Source organism: Cucurbita maxima, unplaced genomic scaffold, assembly GCF_002738345.1.
Source record: "Cucurbita maxima cultivar Rimu unplaced genomic scaffold, Cmax_1.0 Cma_Scf00003, whole genome shotgun sequence".
Classification (NCBI taxonomy): Eukaryota; Viridiplantae; Streptophyta; class Magnoliopsida; order Cucurbitales; family Cucurbitaceae; genus Cucurbita; species Cucurbita maxima.
This window is the reverse complement of record NW_019272019.1, coordinates 931,216-955,141: the sequence shown is the minus strand read 5'-3', so window position 1 is coordinate 955,141 and position 23,926 is coordinate 931,216. Positions and strand designations below refer to the sequence as shown.

General features: G+C 33.4%; 1 protein-coding gene across 1 annotated transcript; it reads right to left on the bottom strand.

Moving 5' to 3' along the window:
• Positions 1 to 14,645: 14,645 nt before the first annotated feature.
• On the bottom strand, positions 14,646 to 23,030 carry LOC111476576. The gene is made up of 3 exons (XM_023120293.1): positions 22,698 to 23,030; positions 18,847 to 18,927; positions 14,646 to 15,443 (listed from the first exon to the last, which is right to left on the bottom strand). The coding sequence occupies exons 1-3, from the start codon at positions 22,854 to 22,856 to the stop codon at positions 15,027 to 15,029; spliced, it is 657 nt and encodes a 218-aa protein (XP_022976061.1). The 5' UTR covers positions 22,857 to 23,030; the 3' UTR covers positions 14,646 to 15,026.
• Positions 23,031 to 23,926: the final 896 nt, after the last annotated feature.

The window sequence follows — 23,926 nt, the reverse complement described above, 5'->3', positions numbered from 1 at the left end:
ATGGGAGTTGAATGATGAACCCTAACGGAGGCAGAGGTATTTATTGGGAGAAACAACGGACCGCGTATGTACGGTTGTTGGAATTTCGACCGTGGAAATGTCCAAAAGGTTAAAAATTTTAAAAAAAAACGTATATTTAATTAGTTTTAAGAATGATGTATTCCTTTATAAATTCATGATCATTCCCTTAATTAACTAATGTGGAACTTACTCCCAACAATCCTCAACACCTCGTCGAAGGGTCGACAAATCCATAAAGCTGGGCAAAAAATAGAAATGAGGATTAAATTTCCCGAAATTTTCATGGAGCGTGTCAAGATCATGACGGCTCACAGTTCAAAATGAGGTACATGTATCAGATAACTCGTTTAAATATCATATAACAAATTTGGTGTCTAATAGGTACTGACTTTAAAATTAAATAATAAAATTTATAATTTAATCGAAACTAAATTGATTGAGTCGTGAAATTTTAAGATTGGTTCGTGCATACATCTATGATTAATAAAAATAAATAAAAATAAAAGCAGCCAATTGAGTTTAATTAATTTATAGAAAAAGATTCCTAATGTAGGATTATTTTTTTATTTTTTTGTTTTTTTGTTTTTTTGCTCAAATATTTTTGGGCTTAAAAAAAATAAATAGAAAAGGTTGAATCGTCAAAGAAGTATTTAAAATAAAAGAAAAACAAATTCATGTTGACAATTATATCATTTAATTGTGTATTTTATTTTATTTATTTATTATTATTATTATTATTATTATTATTTTTTGTAAAATAAAAAAAGGTCAAGAAATTATAATTTAATTTTAAACAAAATATTTATCGTTATTTATAAACTTTTTGTTGGTTTAAATCATATTTTAATTAAGGAATTTTTATGTTTATTTTATTTTAATTATTATTTTAATCTTTTAATATAACTTTTTTCATTATTTACTTGAAGTGTTTTTTTAATAATAGAGTAATATAAATAAATTTTGATTATATGAAATTAGAAAAAAAAAAAAACTTTTAAGTAAATTTTTATTTTTTTAAATAATTTTTTAGTTCAAATATTTTTTAATTTTTTAATTGCCTTCAAATCTGGAAGATGTTAATTAATAATTAAAATCTCATAAAATTTAATATAAAAATATTTATCAATCACAATATATCAATTTTAAAAGTCAAATATTCTTAATTTTTTAAAAAATAAAAATGGGTTGTACCTCTATTTTCAGATTGGTCAGAGTTAGTTAAAATTGGGTTATAGCCTTATTTTCAGGTTGAACGTTAGAGGGTTAAGATTGGGTTGTAGCTCTATTTTCAGGTTGGTCTAGTTTGTTCGATAAAAAATATTAATTTGAAAATTAATTTTTAAGTTTTAAAAAATTTAAATAAACCTAAGCCGAAAAAAAAAATCCAATTTAATTTCGAAGATTTGAATTATAATTTATTTTAGAAAGTTAATAAAGAAAGTTGATACGAACGGCGTCGTTTGTGAACTTTTACGCACTGAAAACGCGGACCGCACACGCTGAATCCAACGGTTCATATTTGAAACAGACTTCCACGTTTCTCGTCCTCAGCCGTCGATTAATCTTCACGATTTTTACGCTGCAATCATTCTCCAAAGACTTTTATAACGTTACTTCAATTATTATCAAACCAACTCTCCTCACTTCAACTCTGTGGACCCCACCTTCTATTTATTATTTTTTTTCCAAAATAATTAATTTAAAATATTCTTTAAATTTATGAATTATCAATTTAAATATAATTATTAGTTTATACGAGTTTTTTTTTTTCTAATTTTTATATCTTAATAATGTAATTTTAGGGTCGTATTTAAATTCTAAAAAATTAAGGTAAAGTTAGGTTGAATTATAATTATTTTCGGTTCAACCATTCATATTAAACTACGAATCTAATTAATTTTAATTAATAAAATATTTATTTATTTATTTTCAGACGTTTAATTAAGATTTATAACTCAAAATTTTTAAGAGTTACTAAAGAATAAATAATAAAAATAATAATAATAATTAATTTAAAATTTATTTCAAGAGTTACTCGAGAATAAGTAATAATAAAATAATAATTATGAAATTAATAAAGGTTAGAGTAAGATCTCCTTCCAATAGAGATAATATTATTTGATTATAAACCTATGATCATTCTCTAAATTAGCCGATCTGGGACTTTCATCAACACTTTCCCTCGAACAAAGTACGCCTCCCCTTAATCGAGACTCGACTCTTTTTCTTTTTGGAGTCTTAGTCATTTTTTACTATGTCTTCGAGGCTCACAATACTTTTGTTCGATATTTAAGGATTCTATTGGTATGACTAAGTTTAAGGCATGATTTTGATATTATGTTAAAATGAACACGACTCTCCACAATGGTATGATATTGTCCACTTCGAGCATAAGCTCTCGTAGCTTTACAAATATTTTTTAATTAAATTATGATATTCTATGGGAGATTATTAATGAAATTAACCATTTGAATTATATAACCTTATAAAGTAAATATAAATAATTTAACAACTTGTGCAATTGACAATAAATAAATTGAATTGGATATTATTGTCTAATTTTTATATTTAAAATTCAACCCTCTTTTTTTTTTAATGAAAAATAAATATTAAATTTCCACATTCTCAAATTGTCAACAATTACTTATATATAATATACAACGTGTGTATTTTTATTAAATTATTTAAAAATATAGGTTTTGTTTGATTTTATTTTATTAGTCTAATTTTCAATTATCATTATTTAATGGAAAAATTATATATATAATTACCTTGATTTTTAGATAAAAGGAAAAAAATTATACTTATTTAAAAAATAAAGTCAAGGTAATTTTTAAATTTGACTAAAAATTCAAATATTTTTTTTAAGGTAGAAACTTAAATTAAAAAAAGTAAAAATATTAATAATTTTATTTAAACCAATATATTTTGGTTTTGATTTGATTCAACTTAATTTCACCCAAAATATTATTTTTTTTCTTTTAGTTTTTTTAATTGAGTATTAATTATCTAGTAATTATTATTTTTATTTGCATCATTTGATTGCTGGATTAATCTAAATATAATATTGAAAATTGCAATGAAATTATAATTTTAATAATTATATTTAAATATAATACAACATATAAAGAGGAAAATAAAAAAAATTAAGTAAAGAAGAAAATAAAGAGGTAAAAATAATAACTATTTTATATTGATTAATTTTAGCTTCTAAGTGAGGAATTAATTTTTATTTTAAATTAACTATTAATTATTAAATTATATTATAATTTTTACACTTTTTCTTGCTTTGATAATTGTAATTAGTTACCATTTAAAATTTTAATTAATTCTTATTTTAAAATAACAATTACTAAATAAATAAATAAAACACTATTAAATTAACGAATAAATTAAACCAAATTTTGCTTTGACGTTTAGTTTTCAGTTGATTATCGTTTGAATTAAATTTAAAAAAAAAACCTTATTAAAATAAAGTTAAATATTGAAGTTTTTTGCTCGACATTTGAGGATAAGTTTAAGGCATAACTCTGATACCATGTGATATGAATATGACTCTCCACAATGATATGATATTGTCCACTTTGAGAATAAGTTTCCATGGCTTTGCTTTGGGCTTCCCAGAAGTTCTTGTACCAATGAAGATAATATTATTTAATTATAAACACATGATCATTTCTTAAATAAGCTGATGTGAGACTTTTATTATCCAACAATCATTTTTTTTAACAGGTCAAGCATACAAACCTAAAAGTATGATTACAACTCAACCATACTTTTAAAAAGATCAAGAATATTTTAACGTTTGTAATCAATGTTATTAATATGTTGTGACATAATATTTGATATTTGAGCTTTATAAAATTTCAATTATTAATAATTGTTGGATGATGGAAATGTCACATCCGCTAATTTAGAGAATGATCATGGGTTTATAAGTGAGGAATACTAACTCCATTGGTATGAGACATTTTGGGGAAGTCTAAAGCAAAGCCATCATTGTGGAGAGTCGTGTTCGTTTAACATGGTATCAGAGTCATGCCCTAAACTTAGTCGTGTCAATAGATTGGTAAATCCTCAAATATGGAACAAATAAAAGGAGCCAAGCCTACTCGAAGGCCGTAAAAAATGACTAAGACTTCAAAGGTGTCGAGCCTCGATTGTGAGAATGGAGACACATGGCAAGTAATGCAGCAGGTGTTGAGCGACTGGGTCTTGAGCTTTCTACAGTGGAATTTACCAATTTGCCCTCATCTAGTGCCGAAGAACAACGAAAGCGTCAAATCATTTATGATAATTTTAATTTAATAATATTGTAATTTTTGGAGTACTCCACGTCAGTCAGCGTCAAATCAAATGAAATATAAACTTTTTCCTATTGAGATTATTATGGTACGGAGGAATGAGGTGGGACCCACTCCATGAAAAAGACCAAACTGTGGACCCCACAGTACAATAATAATTGAAATAATAATTAATTTATATATAGAAATTAATAATTCTTCCGTACGACAAAACTCTGACAGCTGTATGATTTTGTTTTTTTTTAATATTAATTATGCACATGTGCGAAAACGCACGTGGGGTCAAGCTATTACTTATTATTCAAGACCTTTTGAGTTTTTAAAATTTAAAATTATAAATTTAGTTTACAATTAATTAATTTTTTTAATTCAAAATTTAAGAATGAGAGTTCAAATTTTTTTTTTGAAACACTCATAATTTTTTTAAAAAGTATTTTTTCTTACCATACATAAATAAATAAATATATATATTACTTTAATTTAATTTCAGGATTATTTTTTATTTATTTTAAAAAATTAAATTGAGTTTAGTGTTTGAAAAATTAATACACTAGTTTTCTTTGCTCTTGATCTTCATCAATAAGTAATCTGTTCCAAAACTTTTTTCTTGAGTTTATAAGGGGTAAGGTATTGTAATGTAGTCGGAGAATATGCCATTTCGGCTACTATAATAGTGTATTTCATTACCCCTTTTCTTGTAAAGTAGTAACTACTTGAGCCACAGAAAAGACTTTTTGACCAATAGCTACATAAACACATATTACATTTTGCCCTTGTTGATTCAGAGTATCCGTGGCTAGTCAACTTCTCCCTACCCAAGGTTATATACTGTGAGCCGTTGTTATTTCTCTCTTGCTTTCTTATATAACGTCTCTTTCAAAAATCTCTCTCTACTCTCGTTTTCTAAAACTTTCTCTTAAAACCGAGGCCAGAGGCTCGAGCATACGTCGCTTGGCCGTAGGCAACACAAGAACGAATTGGCTTAGCTCACTTGTCGTTGGAAAGTGAGTGTCGCACAATCGCAAGTCGCTGCCATCAAAAGTGCGATTGTGACAAGATTCCATATTATTTGGTATTAGAGCTTTAGGCTCAATGTTGGATATATGTTTCCTAGAATTTATCTCTTTTAATTCTCTTATAATTTTTTTTTTTCGGATTGGTGTAGAATGTTCATATTCTATAAAGTGTTAGATCTCGATCTTATAAATTAAAGGAAAAAAAGAAAGAAAGTTTATTGATGTTAAATGTCATTTTTTTCTTGTTATTATATGTAACACTCATGTGTTACTACGACTAAATTAAATGTTCTTATTCGTCTTTTTTCTTTAACTTGTTCATTGCTTCTTTAATATCCATGCGGTTGGTCGTGCCTTGATGAGAGAGAGAGGTCGTGGAAGAAGGCATCATAATTTTCAACAACGAGTTCCTTATGAAAATAGAATTGATCGTAACGTGGGGAGCATTAAATTAAAACATCCCAAGTTTTATAGCAAAATCGATCTAGAGGTGTACCTTGAATGGGAAAAAATGGTGGAGTAGGCGTTCAACTGTCATACTTTTAGTGATGACAAGAAGGTAATGTTATGCATAGCTCAATTCAAACAATATGCTCAAATTTCGTGGGATAAATTGATGTCAAGTAGGAGAAGAAATCTAGAAGCACCAATTGTTTCCTAGTACGAGTTCAAAGAGGCTATGAGGAAGCGTTTTGTTCCACAATATTTTCAACGGGACATGGCACACAAGCTTCAAGCATTGAAACAAGGACGCAAGTCTATGGAGGATTATTACAAGGAGATGGATCGACTTGATCTCGATGAGGACATGGAGGCTCTCATGGCGCGATTTCTTAATGGGTTAAACACAGATATTGTAGACAAGGTTGATCTATAGCCTTATTCTAATATCGAGGAGTTATTGTACATTGCAATTAAGATCGAGAGGCAAATCCAACGAAGATCTCAATGGTATTCTTCTAAAACTTTTTCTAACTCTACTTCAACATGGAAAAAAGATAGTAAGAACATCGATTATAAGCATAGAAATCAAGAGATGGATGAGAAATCTCGGTTAATAGTGATCCATTTTGAATAATTTTTCAAGAAAATTTGGATGGAATCCATTGATCTATGAAATACATGTGTAAATTATGTCAAGAGTTGAATTTGCACGACAAAGTAAGAGAGGCAAATTGTACCACCCATTCAAAAAGAGGAAGATGTCTTGTGGTGAGCGACAATATTTCAAATAATGATATTGTTTCTGATGACGTGGAGATAATGATATTGTTTCTGATGACGTGGAGATCAACAAAGACAGTATGCACGTATATGTTACGTGAAGAAAGTGAAAAGGAGAAAGAATGTGAGGAAGAAATATTTGGCACGTGTATAGAGATTAAACAGAAAGAGAGTTTTGTTACGGAAGTTTGTGAGAAGAACAATGTTTTATATACGAGAATATAAATACACAAACATGAAAGCAAAAAGACTTTCATTCTATGATTGATTTCAACTTGAGCCAACATCGAACTCATGGGAAAAACAAGACCAATGGGCTACACACGAAGCAACGCTCCCATTTCACTTTTATATCCATGCATCACCTAAAGATAAAAGTGAAGACCTCGAGAAAACTAAGACCACGAAATGCAAATGATTTTAATTTGCATTACAAGAAGATCAATTGGATTCGAGGACGAATCCTCTCGAAAAAGGGGAGAATGATATGAAATAAGGTTTTATTGATATTAAAGAAGGGGAGAATGATTTAGATTAAGAAGGTTTTATTGTATTTTAAAAGCTTGCTTATAAATTATGAGTTACCATTTGTTGGTGATCATTATGGTACTGATGACCATGAAAGTTACAACCTTTTAATTAACCATAATGTTAGAGAACTTCTATGTGCAAGTGCTTAAGCGTACTATGACGCAATGGGGTGAAGGAGAAGTACACGAGAGTCAGACGACGAGATTTGGGGCGGAGAAGCTATGGAGGAGAACCGTCGGAACACTCGGGAAGAGAGAGAAACAAGATTTGAATTTCTGTGGATGAAGAAAAGGGATCCAAATCCGAGTAACCCATTCGCACCAACCCATTCCAGTAGCCCAACCAATTAAGATAGAAATGTGAATTGTTAATAAAACGAGATTGACGTTCTAATAGGAAAAAATTCCCAACGATACTTGGAGCAGCTTCGATGGACGAAATTCAAATGCACTCAAGTTTAGGGAGAACACTGGCTAAGGCCAACCAAGTAAATGGTCTTACTATCGGCTCGATCGGAAGACTGGCCTTGTGTATGAAAACATGTGTCCAATGACCCTTAATGAAAATATTTGATAAAACAATCAGAAGTACATGGTGGTGAAAGTTCTCTATTTATAATCATTTGAGAGAATCAAATAAATTACAAAGGGTATGAAAAGATCAATAAATGGAAAGAGCAATAAATGGATACAAGATATTTGAGTGTAATAAAAGGGCAAATATGATATCTATGTTAAGCCGTAATGGAAGAAAAATAACTAGATATTTTCGGATCAAATATGATATCTATGCTAAACGGTAATAGAATGCTAAATATCCTCAATCATACAAGATATTTGCCAGTAATAAAATGTCAAATATAATATATATGGTAAACCATAATTCAGAACTAAATATTAATACCTTATACATGTCATTTACGTTTTGTATTATATGATTATGTGACTATTTTATATGATGTTATATTATGTTATACGATAACGTTAAATGATGATGACATGACGATGTAAGATGCATGATGATGAGATGACTTAATATGATGTTATTCCATATTAAGATGGCGGGTATGTTTTAAATTTCATGGTACATTATGACGATGAGTTTTCTAAGACAACCCTAATTGATGCTAATGACAAGGAACATATAAAAGCCAACGCATATATGTTACCTAGTATGATGTGTGAATAATGTATAGGGTTGTGTCACAAGAATGATTTAAAGATGAAAATTGTAGGACCTCATGCATTGTGTGTTTATATATATATCAAGTTACTTCCCTTTTTATGATGATGAGTACGGACATGTACGATATGATGACGATCATCATCATCATGTCTCGCATGACACTCAGGGATTTGTTGACCTCTAGATGTTTGGCTACGGACAGCTAACCCGATTATGATAGGTCTAATAGGGTGAAAACCTCTTGGAGATTGACGCTCGCACGCGTGGATCATGCGTAGGGAAGTACTACATGAGTTGCATGTGTTTTGACGATAGGTCCCTAATCATGAGTTGCATGTGTTTGCATTCTTTGACCACAATAGTGGGGTCACTTACTGAGTATTTCTTAAAATACTCGAGTCATATGCTACATCTATTTCATGTGAAGGTAAGACACCCATGTACGACTGACGATGATATCACAAGTAAAGATCATAACACGTGCATAAGAAAGTGGTATTTCTTTTCGTAGACTTTAGGTTAGCATAAGGTGTTTTTACTTTTTAATATTTTATTTATTTTATTTAATATTTCGTTATTTTACTTTACAGACTTTTTCGAACATGTAAGTCTATGGAAATGTTTTACGATGAAGTTTAAATGTTTATTTTTGTATAAGAGAGTATGTTATGATGACGGTAGCAACTTTAGGTTAGTAGAAATCTAAGGCCGTTACAATTGGTATCAGAGCTCTAGGTTATAGATTCTGTAGACTAGCCTACGAGATAGGCTTGACATGTTCCATAGTCTCACCGTCGATGCTCCATCACCATCAAGTAGGTCATGCATAAGAAAAAGAAATGTTCTTGATTGCATGTACTATGATTGTTTACTATAACTTAGCATCGAATTTGATAAGCCATTATTATAATATTCATGGTAGCATGATCTTTGAACTAGTCTAATGTTTATGATAAGTTATGCAAGTTATGCTTGCCAAATTGTATGTTTATGATGATATGCAATATGATGCATATGCTTGCCAAATTGTATGCTTATGATGATATGCAATATGATGCAATTTACATTAGCGAATAATAGACTTAATTAAAGTTATATGTTGGTTTTTAAAACATGTCGCCCAGAGGATGACGAGGAAGGAGACGACACCCTATTAGAGAAAGTTGTAGAGATGAAGAGAGCCCACCTCGCAAGGGTTCAGTAACTAGAACGGACGCAGGTATGTCACCTCCAACGGCACTAGCAGCTGGAATAGATCTCACTACAAGCTTGATGTGAGAATCGTTTTAGGTCATGATGCATACAATGGTGGTCACTCAACAAGCCAACAACTCGCAATCTACAAGAGGAGCAAGATATTTATGGGACTTCAAGTAGTATGACCCGCACATTTTCAGCAGCACCGTGGGAGACCAAATAGAAGCTCAAATGTGGATTTCAACATTAGAGACGATATTTCTGTTCATGGATTTTTCGGATGATCAGAAGGTGTTTTGTGCGAAGAAGGACATAGATGGTGGTTGGATAACAGGGAATTTCTTGGTCCTACTGGGAGTGTTATAGACTTGAAACGATTCAAGAAAGCTTTCTTAAAGCAATTTTATTCGAATGTAGCTCGATTCAAGAAATAACAAGAGTTCACCTACCTAACACAAGGTGGACGTCAAAGTTTCATTAGTGGACAATGATTTATAAATGACTGAGAAGTTTATTGTGGGATTGGATATAGAGATTCGCGCATGGTGGAAGCCATAGACCCTACCACCTATGAGGATGCATTAAGGACAGCCAATGCTCTGGAGAAGCCTAGAGATGAAGTGCATCGAGAGTCAATAGTTACTGTCGGGTGAAAGTGGCCATATGAATCGAGGAATTTAGACCGACGGCCATCAACGCGTAGACCTTGATATGCTGATAGACATCCCCTCGACATGCCGACATGCTGACAGGTATCCTCCTCGATGTACTGAAAAACACTCCATAAACCAAGATGGGGCCAGAGGAAGAGGAGAGGCAGATTGTAATATATGTGGAAAGCCACATGGGGGAAGATATATGGCCGGGACTAGAGGTGTTTTAGGTGTGGCTAAGAGGGTCCATTACTAAAAACTGCACAAGACCTTTGCAAACTCATTCTCAAGCTAGTGCATATACGCCCACATGTAGGGATGCCAGAAGGTCCGACATAGTAGTGACAGATACACTATCAGTTCTGGGACTTATGCTTTCACTATATTTGATTCAGGTTCTACGCATTCTTTCATATCTTTTTCATTTGTTAGAGAAGTAGGGTTTGAACTAGAACCTTTATTGCATGTATTATCAATAATAGACTTAGTTGCTAAGGATAGAGTAAAAGATGGCAAAGTAACTGTAGTTGAGCGAACCTTAAGCGTAGACTTGTTAGTTCTTAGCATGACGAACTTCAATGTAATATTAGGGATGAATTAGTTAGCTGAAAACCATGTTAGTATAGACTATCAATTCTCATCATCGTCCGGATCCAGTTTTAAGTTCAAGGTTACATGCGCTAAAGTTACCCCGAAGGTAGTCTCGATGATGAAAGCCAAGAGATTGGTCCAACAAGGGGGTTGTGTCATATTGACAAGTGTCGTGGATGTAAGAAGAAAAGAAAAGACTTTAGGCACAGTGCTAGTAAATAAATTTTCATGTCTTTTTGGAAGACCTACCACTCCCCTTCCCAAGCGGTAGATTTTGCAATAGAACTCGAGCCGAAAACTGGGCATATTTCTAAAGCCCCCTACTGCATGGCGCCAGCAGAGTTGAAAGAACTCAAGGCGCACTTACAAGACCTACTGGATAAAGGCTTCACACATCCTAGCGTATCTCCTTAGGGTGCGCCAATGTTATTTGTCAAGAAGAAAGATGGCTCGATGCATCTGTGCATTAATTATAGAGAATTGAACAAGAGAACGATAAAGAATAAGTACCCACTCCCTCGTATTGAAGATTTGCTTGACCAACTCTGGGAAGCGATAGTATTTTCCACGATAGACCTTCAGTCAAGATATCACCAAGTTAAGCTAAAAGAAGTGGATGTGTTGAAGAGAACATCCAGGACAAGGTACAGTCACTACGAGTTAATGAATCGGGTATTCAAGGAGTGTCTCGATAGAGCTAGTGAATTAAAGGTGGTTAGAGCTAGTGAAGGATTACGACATAGACATCTAGTACCAACCTAAAAAGACAAATGTGGTTGCAGATGCCTTAAGTCGAAAAACGATACAATCGTCGACCATCGTCAGCCCTCATTCTTAATAAAATCAAAACGGTTCTCAATGCTTCCGCTATATGAATGAAGAGTTCATTCTCTTCAAGGCTCACATAGGTTGACTTGGATTTTAAAGAACATAATCGAACTTTGATTGAGGATAAATTAGTGACACCAAGTTAAGCTAATCATGTAAATGACTTGTTGGAGTTAGATAATTGAATGATGTATGATAGTGCATGCCTCATGACCCCTGCAAGCACCATATTATTTATGTTATGTGTATGTGTTCTATGTAGTGATATATGATGCTATGATATGTATGCATGTGATATCCATTAGACCATGTTGTAAATAAAATGAAATACTATGTACGTCACATTATGTATTGCCATGTAAAGTCATGTGGTGGATCATATGATGATTGTCATGTATACATAATGCATACATATAATATGTCATGGATGAAAGGAGAAAGGGAATGATGTTAATGCTATGCTATGAATGTAAATCATGAGACCTCATGCATGCATGTATGTCATGTGCATCGGGATACTTCCCCGTTATGTTATGTTATGTTATTAGAGACACATACCTTTGATATTTATGTTCGCCATGATATCATGCGAGTCTTTTCTTTTTTGTGGCTTCCAGCGACATATAATGCATTGTGCCCGACCAAGCCAGACCCAGGGGATACATATACGAGTTGCATGTGTTTTCATTCCCTGACCCCAATAGTGGGGTCACTTACTAAGTATTTCTTAAAACACTCAAGTCATGTGCTACTTCTACTTCAAGTAAAGACAAGGTGGCTCACGACGACACCTCTAGTCAAGACCATAACACATGCAAGAGTCGTTACAATGCATGTGGTAACGTCACTAATTTAGGCCAGAAAAATTAGGGGCGATACAAGAAGTACTATGCAGTAAAAAAAAAATAGGTCTTATCAATCATCATATATACGGTATGTGAATGCATTTATCAACTCCAATGGTGAGGCCAACACATGTTAAGAAGACTATGGAAATGATGTCATTGATATATAGTTTTCGGCATTTTAGTAAAATTTTCTCTCAATGATCAATTGGTTATGTTTCCACTTTTGGAATTCGCTCGGGAATTGCTATACTTTTTTTTTACTCGTCATGTTTGCATTATTTATGAAGTATGAATTTCATGACAATTTTAAAGTTAAAATAATTTTTTAGATATTTTTCGCTTGAAACAACTATAACATGTATGGAGTAATGATATTATTTCAGAAGAAAAAAAATAGGGTCGTTACCGAACTTGGTGAGTAATTTTCAAAATTTTATTTAATGGTCGATCTTACACTAATTACTTAATTTCGATTGAAATAGTGAAATTTAGGAGATCGACTTAAAAATAGTTGGTGAATGTAAAGTAAACCAAACATATGGAAAACTTTTGGTAACACTAAAATTCTTCCTATTAATGATTGAATCTTTCCATGACTTCAAAAATTGTGTTTAGTTATGTTTTGATTGATTTAAGTTTACCTTCAAATGAGAAATGAGAGGTATGAATCTTTTGTGGAGATAGAGTCAAACCTCGAAAACAACATACGGTCACGTAGAAGTACCATCAAAATAGAGAAAGACAAGAGTCGGTTGAAAGCGTCGACCACAACAGTTTCAAGGAGACAAAGTTCTGATCAAGTTGAGATTTGATCAACTCCGAGATCAAGGCAATAAGAGTCAAAGATTGGTATGAAAATACTATGGACTAGTTGAAGTTATCCACAAGATCGAAAAGACGTCATATAGGATCCATTTGCTCCCATGGATGTAGACTAGCCCTGTTGTCCACGTCAGTAACATGAAACGCTACTCATCTGACGTAAAAGACGTCAATCACAGAGAGGTGACACGACCTCACACAAAGAAGAAGAATCCCCAAGTAAATAATGTAGGAGAAACTTTGATGGGGGAGACGCTAAGAGCCAACGAACCGAAGTAGTTTTCAACATCTCCTTACAAATTTGACGAGACTCAACAATATTGTAATCAGCTAGAAACACATCGAAGAGAACTAAAAGTCAGCCTCAGCCTAAGACACAGGATTGTAAAGAGTCGATTGACAGAGATGTCAACCAATTGAGTGAGGGAAGATGTCACGGTCATGCTTGTCCAAAACATGACAGATGTCCCTGTCTTACTTATCCAAAACGTTTAACTAAAAATACTATAATTCTATATTAAGAATAATAAATAATAAAATATCATAAATAAATTTAACAAACAAGAAACAATATTTTAATTCTATTGTGTTAATTTAATGAAAGATGATTCAATTTAATTTAAACGAATGAAATATGTAATTTATTGGTTTGACAATTAATTAGAAAGTGGCATTCTTATAAATATAAAATGTTTTTTTTTAATTATTGTAAATAAATGGATGGAAATACGAAATAATTGATTTTATTATTGATATTATACCTTTTAACACCTTAGATTATTTACATTTTTCAAATAAAAAATAATTTTAAATTTTAAATAAGTTAAAAAAGAAACTTTTAAATTTTAGATTATTGTCATAAAATTTAACTTTTTCCTCGAACATTTATTTTGGATTTCAATAATTTTCAAAATAAAAAAAGTTCGATAAATTTTATTATTTTTGGTCTTTAAGTTTTTACACTTGAAAAAAAAACAATTTAGGGACGTATTCTCAAATCATTGCTAAAGGTCAGATACTAGAGGTAGCTTTTCCTCCAGGCTCCTATAGGCGTAGCTTTTCCTCCAGGCTCCTATAGGCAAAATGTCTAATATTTATAACGCTTTGATAGTTGAAGGTCAAGATCCTACTGGTCAAGAACTTAAAAGTTGACTCATTCAAATGGAATAAGTCAACAATGGGCAATGAAATCAAGTGTCATATGTTAGTGACCAATTATTAAACAAGTTAAAGAGACTCTCAAATAAACGTTAACACAAAATTAAAAGTTTATAGATATATAAAAACGAGGCTAACAAACGAGTGAGAAAACTAAAAGTTAGAGACTTATAGACATTTCACATAAAAAGTTCTTAAACTAAACTTGTAATTTAACAACGCAAAATTATGTTTAAACGAAAGAGGAGAGTTACAGACGGGCGTCGATTCGAATGTTCACCGTTATCTAACTAACGAACCCAACTTAAAAAGCCATATCCTATAATTTCTCATTCACCAGATCCACAAACTTACCCAATCTACATTAAGATAGTATTGAGTTCTAAATAATAAAGGGGGGAAACAAAGCAGCACTGTTTGAAACACCATAATAAATGACGAGAAACAAAGGTATTAGCAACTTCCAGTTCTTTTTTTTTTTTTCTTTTTTTTTTTTTCCCTGAGGTTCTGTTATAAAAGAAACCCTTTACAAGATAAAAGCCCTAGAGAAATTTCCAACAAAGAAAGTAAAGGCCATTGGTAGCCAGGAACTTATGCTTGTTCTCACCTGGCTAATAAAGCTTTAGCACCAATTGGCGATCCCCGAGATCAGTAATGTGAATCATGTGCGGGACTATCGGCATGCATGTCCATCGATGAGTCGTTAGAGCTGACTGAATTAGGGTCAGCATTCTGATGCTGAAGGAAGTTGGGTTCATTGTTTCGAGTGGCTCCGTTTCCTCCCGACGTCCCACTGTTTGGGTAGTGAGCTTCCCGAGCAATGTGATACTGCTGCAAACTCTGACGAATGGGGCTTGATAGAGCATTTGAGAAGACTGAGCTTTTGGAATGATTATCAGAGTGCTCGGTTCGACTTCCTTGTCCAGTGGTTGCTTGTGCAGAAAGACCTGAACCTGGAAAGCTTGAGTTTGTGAACTGCATTGTTGGTTGAGCATGTTGATGTTGGTGGACTGCTGCTGCTCTAGGGGACATTGACGGTTCCTCCCCACAATAATCCAACTCGTTCTGGAGAGTACGAAATTCAGAAAACTCATACAGCTAAAAAGAAATCAAGCGAAACCTACGCTAAACTCGTTAAACCCTAGCACGAATGCAAGTTACAGTTGTTAATACTTTTTTGTTCTCCTCTGTGCATTGAACTCTAATTTAAAAATGCAACTTTAACATCTTATTCAACAATTTCTTACTGAAGAGAAAAGAATGTGTCATGAGGAAGAATGTGTCATTCGTTTCCTCATGGGGTGTTTAAGGATCAGGTTACCCTGACTGAAACTGTGAGATGCCACGTCGGTTGGGAAGGAGAACAAAGTATTCTTTATAAGGGTGTGAAAACCTCTCCCTAGTAGACGCGTTTTAAAAACCTTGAGGGAAAGCCCGAAAGTGAAAGCTCAAAGAGGACAATATCTACTAGCGGTGGGCTTGGGTCGTTATAGAAACTTTAGCAGGTAGATACTATAACCGTTGTTTCCGAGTTAATCACTGCTCAATTCCACATTTTTTATTACCGATCTCCGTGTCCCTCCATACTAAAGGGGATTTTAGGCAACCACAAGACTGAAACTTCTACTAGGTATCTTGTCATACCTGATACCACGTATCATTCTAAAATCTCACACGAGAACCATATCCAGCTACTTGCACACAAACCTTGAGTTAAGAGATCTTTCCCTCTTAAAATGGTGAATCAATGGCTTCTAAAGCTCATAAGAACAGTAAATTGCTAATCTAAGAAGCACAGATACAGATACAAATACAAGATATGGATACGTCACGACATGGACACGAAGACACATCATTATTAAAAATCTAGGACACGAACACAGATGGGACACATTTATTAAAATATCCATTAAAAAATATATATATATATCACTTTTGTACCAGAAGGAAACACCTTTCTTTCCTTTCTTTTGCCACATCAATGTAAAAATCTAATCCATAATAATTTTATGATAAATCGCTTCAACTGGACATTCAAAGCATCACAATCACATATAGTCCATCCTCGCTTATTTGTACAAATTAGAACCAATGAAAGTTTCTCTCACCCAAAAATCTAATCCATAATAATTTTATGATAAATCCCTTCAACTGGACATTCAAAGCATCACAATCACATATAGTCCATCCTCGCTTATTTGTACAAATTAGAACCAATGAAAGTTTCTCTCACCCAAAGAACTACTGGTAATACATTAAAAACACCAACCAAATAACACTTCTTCACTAATTCATAAATCCCAAGTTCTTTATTAGCTTGTCTAAAAAGTAATCTTGCAAAGGACACTGCATAAGGTCAATTAAAACTTCTTCCCACCAAAGAAGTTGCATATAACGGACAAAAATGGAAAGAAATGGAGAAAAAGCAAGAACCAGCCTTTTCTTCAATCTAGAAAAGCTCCTTGTCCAATCAAAAAGTAGGAAAAAACTTGTTCCCCACACATAGCTACTTAACGCCATACTTCAAAGAGCTTTACAATAACCATAAAACCAATAGGTGATGTAAACCAAAACACAAACAAGAGTGGACAGCAAATGAAGCCCAGGAAGCTAAAAAAGAATTGAGGGCACAATGCCATGAAGGACACCAAAGGGACCAAGTGGACAATGAACAAATCCAAGGTTCCAAACTTAAGCGATAGAGCCAGAGACTCAAAGCAACGTGTGTTGACGGCAGTGCCGACTGTTGTGACGATGATGACGATGGTGGCTAAGAGGACACACGGCAATGAAGGCAATTAATATGGCTAACGGCTGAAGGTTAGGTCAGGTTTCAAGTTGATTGGGTTTTGGGGACTTGAGAGGCCAAAGGATTAGGATGCAAGACAGAAAGAGAGAGGACAAACGGAGGATGCGAACAAGCGGCAGCGAACGGACAGCAGTGGCTACATCAGAGACGACTAGGTTGAGGTTGAGGGACGAGAAGGGGAAGAGACGAGAGTTAATCACCTCCAAGGATGACGCACAAATCCAGACACATTAACGAGTTTTTAGGATAAGCTTCTCAACAAAAGGTCCTATTATTATACAAAACTACTCAGGAATCCCTCAAAGATAAGTACCATATAGCAAGCCAAGCTCCCAGTTTACAGCTAGCTAGGCCCAACAAAACAAGTTGATGAATGTTACCCCCTAAAGCCTCATTTAGTGAAGCTAGTTGTTATTGCATATGCTTTTTCGAAAAGTTCATTGAAAAGTTCAAATCAAACCAAGCAGATTCAAAACTTTGTCTATATACAAGGAAGCTGCTAATAACAAAGTGTAAAACATTAAAGATGCATTAAAGGGGCATAATTTTGCCCAATATAAAAGAATTCAATAAATGAATATCATAGCCTTTTATCTAAATTCCACCAAAACGATCTTCCAATGATATCATAGCCTTTTATTGTAGCCTTTTTGTTGGTTTGGGCTCCTTTTGTGTGAGCCATTTTTGTAATGCTCTTATTCTTCATATTTCTACAAAAGTTTGGTTTCTTATTTAAAAATACGAGTATACCCAGGGAAAGGATCTTAACCCCAGACTTGTTGACGAGGACATATTTAAGTTAGAAATACAACCCCTTCATCCATTTTTTCCAAGCCAAACCAAAACCCGTTTTACGAAAGGAAGCATCTAAATAGTTGCAATCCACCTTGAATGCATCAGGTGTTATCTTTCTTAACCCACATGTAACTACGATCTTGTTCAGATTAGACAAATTAGGAGTCCTCTTTATAATCCTTTAGCTTGAGGGGGATATCTCATCTCCTCGTTTTTGTTTTTATTTATCCTCGTTGTTATATTCTATAGTTTCCTTGAAAAAATATATTTAGAAAATACAAACTTCTCACTGATATAATAAAAAATAACACAAATGTTCAAAGAAATCCCAAACAGGAGTGAATAAAGCAAAGTAAATAAAAGGAAAACCTAGCTCTCTAATGAAGGGAAACAAAAGCAACCTGAGCCATACAAATATTATTTTGGAGAATGATGAATACACAAATTACAAAGTGGACATCATTTTGAAGCTGTGAAGAATTCATTTGAGGAAAGAACATCTAACATGGGAGGAAAGCGGATCATCAAATATTTTGTGACCTGTTGGTCTACATTCTCTAAAGAAGCTAGATTACGTTCGACTTATGTTATCAATTCTAGTTGAGGTGCCTTCTAGTAATTTCCTAATCAGGATCTACATTCTCTAAGAAGCTAGATTGTGTTTGACTTACAGTATCAATTCTAGTTGAGGTGCCTTTTAGTAGTTATCTATTCAGGTTCTATCGTGCTTCTTCAAATGGGAGAACGTGAATTTTTTTGCAAGGAACCAGTACGCATTAACAAAAAAGCGGGAACAACCTAAGGAAGACAAACTAACTCAAATGTTCAAACAAAGATGAAAATGAAAGAAAAATGTAAACTGACCCGTATGTAATTGAGTACATCAGCTGTTGTCACTCTAGATCCACCTTCTTGTTGTCTAAACATCCATTGATAAAGCTTTTCCTGAAAACAGCATCAGATAAGGTAAAACATTTTGATGAAACAGATTAATGACATAATTTGTGAACATATTGTATTACACTAGCAAAACTAGAACTAAAGAAGACATTCCAAAATTGACTGTTCTTTAAACAAGAAACAACCTTTTCATCGTAGATTAAAAAAAACAACAAAACGCTCATGGATACAACCTCCCAGAGGAAGAGAGAATAATAAAGCAAACAAAAGAAGGGAGATAAAAAATCCCTGATAAATCCAGAAGACATGGCCCAAAATAAAATAAAACAAAACTTAAAAACAGTATCCACAAATGCATAAGAACAAAAAAAGAAAAGCCACCAGCAGAAAGAGCTCCAATGGAACACCTCCCTAAACAAACCCAACTGCCAAATCATCAACCCCAAGAGCCTCAAAACAAAACTTTGACGAGAGCCAATCCCTACTAACAAAACAACAAACCAGCCCACCAATAACAATGCCAATCCCGGCACTTGGTCTGCACTAGTCCCCTTAGGAATAATAAGGAACTACAGTGATTCCCAATTGAGCAGAAAAGATTTTGATTGCTATTTTGAGTGAACATTGCGAAGTACATTGGTCATAGTTACATGATTATTTTATCTCATGCAAATCGTTTGTATGTACTATTCAATATCCTTAAGAAAAAATTTTCTTATTCAATCTTTCCTTCCGAAAAAAAATTATCTTGAACCATCCATTTCATCTTCTTTTTGTAATGATCGACTTTCTTTCAGTTATTTCTTTCGTCTTTCCTCTCTTTTTCTTTTACAGAGTGAAATCAGGGAGAGGAAAATAGCAGCTCGACCAGTTAGAACTTCTGATTTCATAACCAACAACTATGGATCCTTTCCTGCACTCGTGAACAGATAAAACCTAGTCCACCTAACAAAGTTCAATTATTCATCAAGTTGAATAAAACCAAAAGTAAAAAATACTTCAGAGCTTCGCGGTCTTTTTTTTCTTTTAAAAAAAAAAGAATCCATGCTTTAATTGAGAAAAATGAAAGAGAATACAAAGGCACACTAGAAAAACTCAACAAGGAGTCTAAACGTAAAATGGGTTCTAGTCGAAAATAATAACACCTACTTGATAAGTACGAAAAGACTCATAAGCAAATGCCTCAATGAGGTGTTAAATCTAATATCCCAAGTAGCTTCCCAAGATCTCTCAACCCCTACAAAAATTCTATTGCTTCTCCCAAATCAAATACCCCATAAAAACGCAATGAAACAAGCATGCCAAAAAACTTTCCCTTGGCTTGTAAGGGAGGGGACAACACATCCTCCTCAATCCAATCTTTTGTCCCAAGCCAAAGAAAGGACTCCAGATAGAGACCAAATAGATGACACAAACTGACATTTCCAAACCAAAATGATCAAGATCCTTTTTAATGCATTGAGAGAATGAACCATTGAGGCCCCAAATAGAAGAAGAGCACCTTAAAACGTGACCTGAGGTTTTTGAATTTTCCATGTAAGAGTAGTCAGACAAAAAATTGATTTTCTTTGTAACTTTAACCTTCCGAACTGAGAACAAAGGGGACCATGGGCATAAGAGTGAAGAGAAGGAACACTCAAAAGATCGAAAAGAGAGTTACAAGGCTTATTGCAGCCAAGCATTTATAGAAACGTTGATTTTTTACTTCCAAGAAACTGATCAACTAAATTTTAGGTATCAGTATTGCTTTTTAAGATAAAGCCCTAAGAAGTTTCTTAAACCAACCTTGATTTTTATTTTTTCTAAAATAATGCCTTAAATTATTTTATCTTACATATCCATTCAACGATGTCTTGTATCCATTTATAGTGAATATAATATAGTTTCTTTACTCCTAGCCTAATCCTTAAACATCCCAAGACATCCCATCAGAACAAAGCATAAACATGAATCATTCAAATTAGAAACAAAAGGGAAATGTGGTACATTCGACTCTATGTGATTCCTTAAACAATGTTTTCAAGGAATCACTTTAACGTTCTTACAGATGAAAAAGTTCCTCATCACATTGAAAAACCAATGTATATACTTGATTTGGAATCAAATGGTACAACTCAGAACAATAAGGGTGGGAAACATTATAGATATAGCCACTTAGACAAACGTCTATGAACATTCAAGGCTTTCATCATATTCTAAAATCCATCAACTTCCTTCTGATTTTTACATCTAAATGAAGATTTGTGGTTAACAACTAAATAATTATTTTTGGTCTACATCTAAAACAGAATTTGTCCACATGGAATGGGTTAAGCGTACGATTCTCATCAATTTCATCCCTTGATGCATTAACCATTGCAATTCAATTATCAAAAAGATTCATTCTAGAAATGATTAACAAGTTCTTCTAGCAACAACACACCTTTTTCAAAAGCAGCCCTAAACATATTTGTTATACAAAGGAACTTGAAGAAGCTCAACAAGAGAAAATATTAGCCATTGCAAGCTGGTATAAAAAGAATGAAACTTACTCTTCTTCTCCAATTTAAACTCAGAGATATAAGAATCAAAAAATGAACTAGTTGAAAATAACTTACTGTCTATCTAGAGCTGCAAAATTCTATCGATTAAGCTCCAAATATCACGAAAATAAGAGAAAGAAACAAAAGAGGATGTTTCTTTGCATTCTACATTCACGAATAATTGAAGATTACCATTTTTTTTTTCTTCATATTAATGAAAGGAGTATAATTGCAAAGAGAATCGGAAAGGGAACACCAAAAAGGGTAATAAAGCTTAGTCAACTCGAATAATGTTGTCCTACTCTTGTTCCTTCTCATTCAATATCTTCTCTATCCATTAGCCAAAGCCTTCAAAATATTGATCTGAAGAAACTTGGCATTGAAATGTCAAAGCTAAAAAAGATTGAGAAAGAAAAGTCATAGAAAATCTATTTATGTTCTCTTAATTTGATCCTCTCATAAACAAAATCATCAACTATGTTGTTGTTTTCATCGAAAATTGTCTTTGGTTGTTTGACTTATCTTCCTAAAGTACTTGATTCAGTGTAATTCAGAAAGGCAAAAAAGAACCAAAATGCTTCGTTCAAGTTTTGGCAGGATTTCTGAGAACGTTGAAAATATGGCTTTAAAAAAACTACAAAATGTTTGTTGATCATGAGACATCGACACATGTACCAGAAGTAGAGATTAACCCCAAGAAGTTTCCTAAACAGACCTTGATTTTTCTTTCCATGAAATCAAGGCTTGGTTTAATTTCACATTATATATCCGTTCAACTATGTCTTGCATCATTTATAGTGAATACAATAGCATCTATTATGTTAGCCTAACCATCAAACATCCTTAAAGAACGAAGGATAAATACGAAACCTTCAAATTTGAAGCAAAAGGACAACATAGAACATCCAATTCCAGTCATCGCCTTAACAAAAGTTAACCATAAGTAGACCCGCTCATCACAATGCATGAACGGTATAGATTTCCAATCAAGAATCAAATGGTTCAAGGCAGAACAAATAACGATGGAAAATATTATACTTTCATCGTATTTCACAATCGAATGCTCAGACTTTTAAGCAGAAATAAGCGAATAAGCATGATTCATACTACCTTAATCCTCAGAATACATTAAACTTCCCGGAATCGTTCAAAATAAGAACTCATATCAAATAGAAAAGAAACAAACAATAACCAAAAACCGCGTCTATCAAAATCAATTTCATGCACACAAAAGAGAAACAGAAAAACATGATAAAGTCCACAAGGAGGAGGGGAAAAGATGAAATTCCACACCATGGCATGACGTTCTCCGGCTTGAAAAGAAAGCTTCTGGTGGTTCATAGCCTGGGTGTAAAGCTGCGAGAGAGAGTTGGCCCCGCTGCAAAAAGAGGTGTACATGGTCCGATCTACCTCGTCGAGGCTGGTAGCAATAGATTTCCTCTTCTTAGCCATAACGGAGGGATTAATCTTCTTCTCCGGTGAGTGAAGGCTCTGATTCCGGCGGAAATGGCGGATTCCTTCTCACAGTGAAGATGAAGATTTTGAGAGGATTGGGGGAGGATTGGGGGAGGATTGGGATTTGGGGAGGGCCAAAGGGCGACTGGTGAGGGACTCGGGACGCTTGTATTCCTTGTTTTTTTAATGCGTTATTTAAATTCAACCTATAATTGTAATTTAACTCCATCATTTTATATCCATTAAACTATATTCAAGTTGATATATGAAAATTTAAAATTATTAATATAATATTCAACTGTATAGATATAATCGAAAAAATCATATCCAAGAGTAGTCTAAAGAATTTATAATATATGAATAAAATTTTGTATCTTAATTGATAATAGAAGAGTTAACTATCAATAAGTGCACTCATCCTGGGCTGTCTACCTACGTAGTCCCAAGTATTGTCCAAGATCGGTTTACAGAATTGCAATCACTGTCTTGACTCGTTTTTACACTCAATAGGAGTTCTCGTCTAAAGCTAACTACTAGCGTAATCTCAAGTCTGGTTAAGACCTTAGCCTCGACTCGATCCTACACTCAATAATAACTGAGTGGCATTGATGTTTTGTTGAGATTCCTTAATCATACTTAAATGTCATGGAGGTTTTCTAGATCCTTAGGGACGTCTGAGTAGTTTAGTCCTCATCTTGCATTTTCAGGACGCTTGTGGTTAGCTACTCGAGGCTAATCCAATCTCTAGGTGCACTCAGGTCTAGACCTCTGATCACCACTCACGCTCCTAGGGTACTTGGCCTATTGGAAAAGTACTAACCTATGTAACCATATAAACTACTCTAGCTCTAGTGCCCTAAGTTTAGCTTGGTTTACTCACGTATGTTTTGTTAGGGAGATATTTTTATCAATCACAAGAATGGAAAACATAATCTATTCGTCCATACAAGTTTGTTAAGGAGATATTCCTATTGATCACCTAAGGCACGGAAAACATGATCTATTCATTCATACATATTTATTAAGGAGATATTCCTATCCATCGTAGTGAACACAAATCACAACAT

Coding starts and splice junctions, on each gene's coding strand:
- LOC111476576 (XM_023120293.1), bottom strand. CDS start 22,856: ATGGCTAAGAAGAGGAAATCTATTGCTACCAGCCTCGACGAGGTAGAT. Junction 18,928..22,697: donor CCGGAGAACGTCATGCCATG/GTGTGGAATTTC, acceptor TGCTGTTTTCAG/GAAAAGCTTTATCAATGGAT. Junction 15,444..18,846: donor ATGTACTCAATTACATACGG/GTCAGTTTACAT, acceptor CGTACTCTCCAG/AACGAGTTGGATTATTGTGG.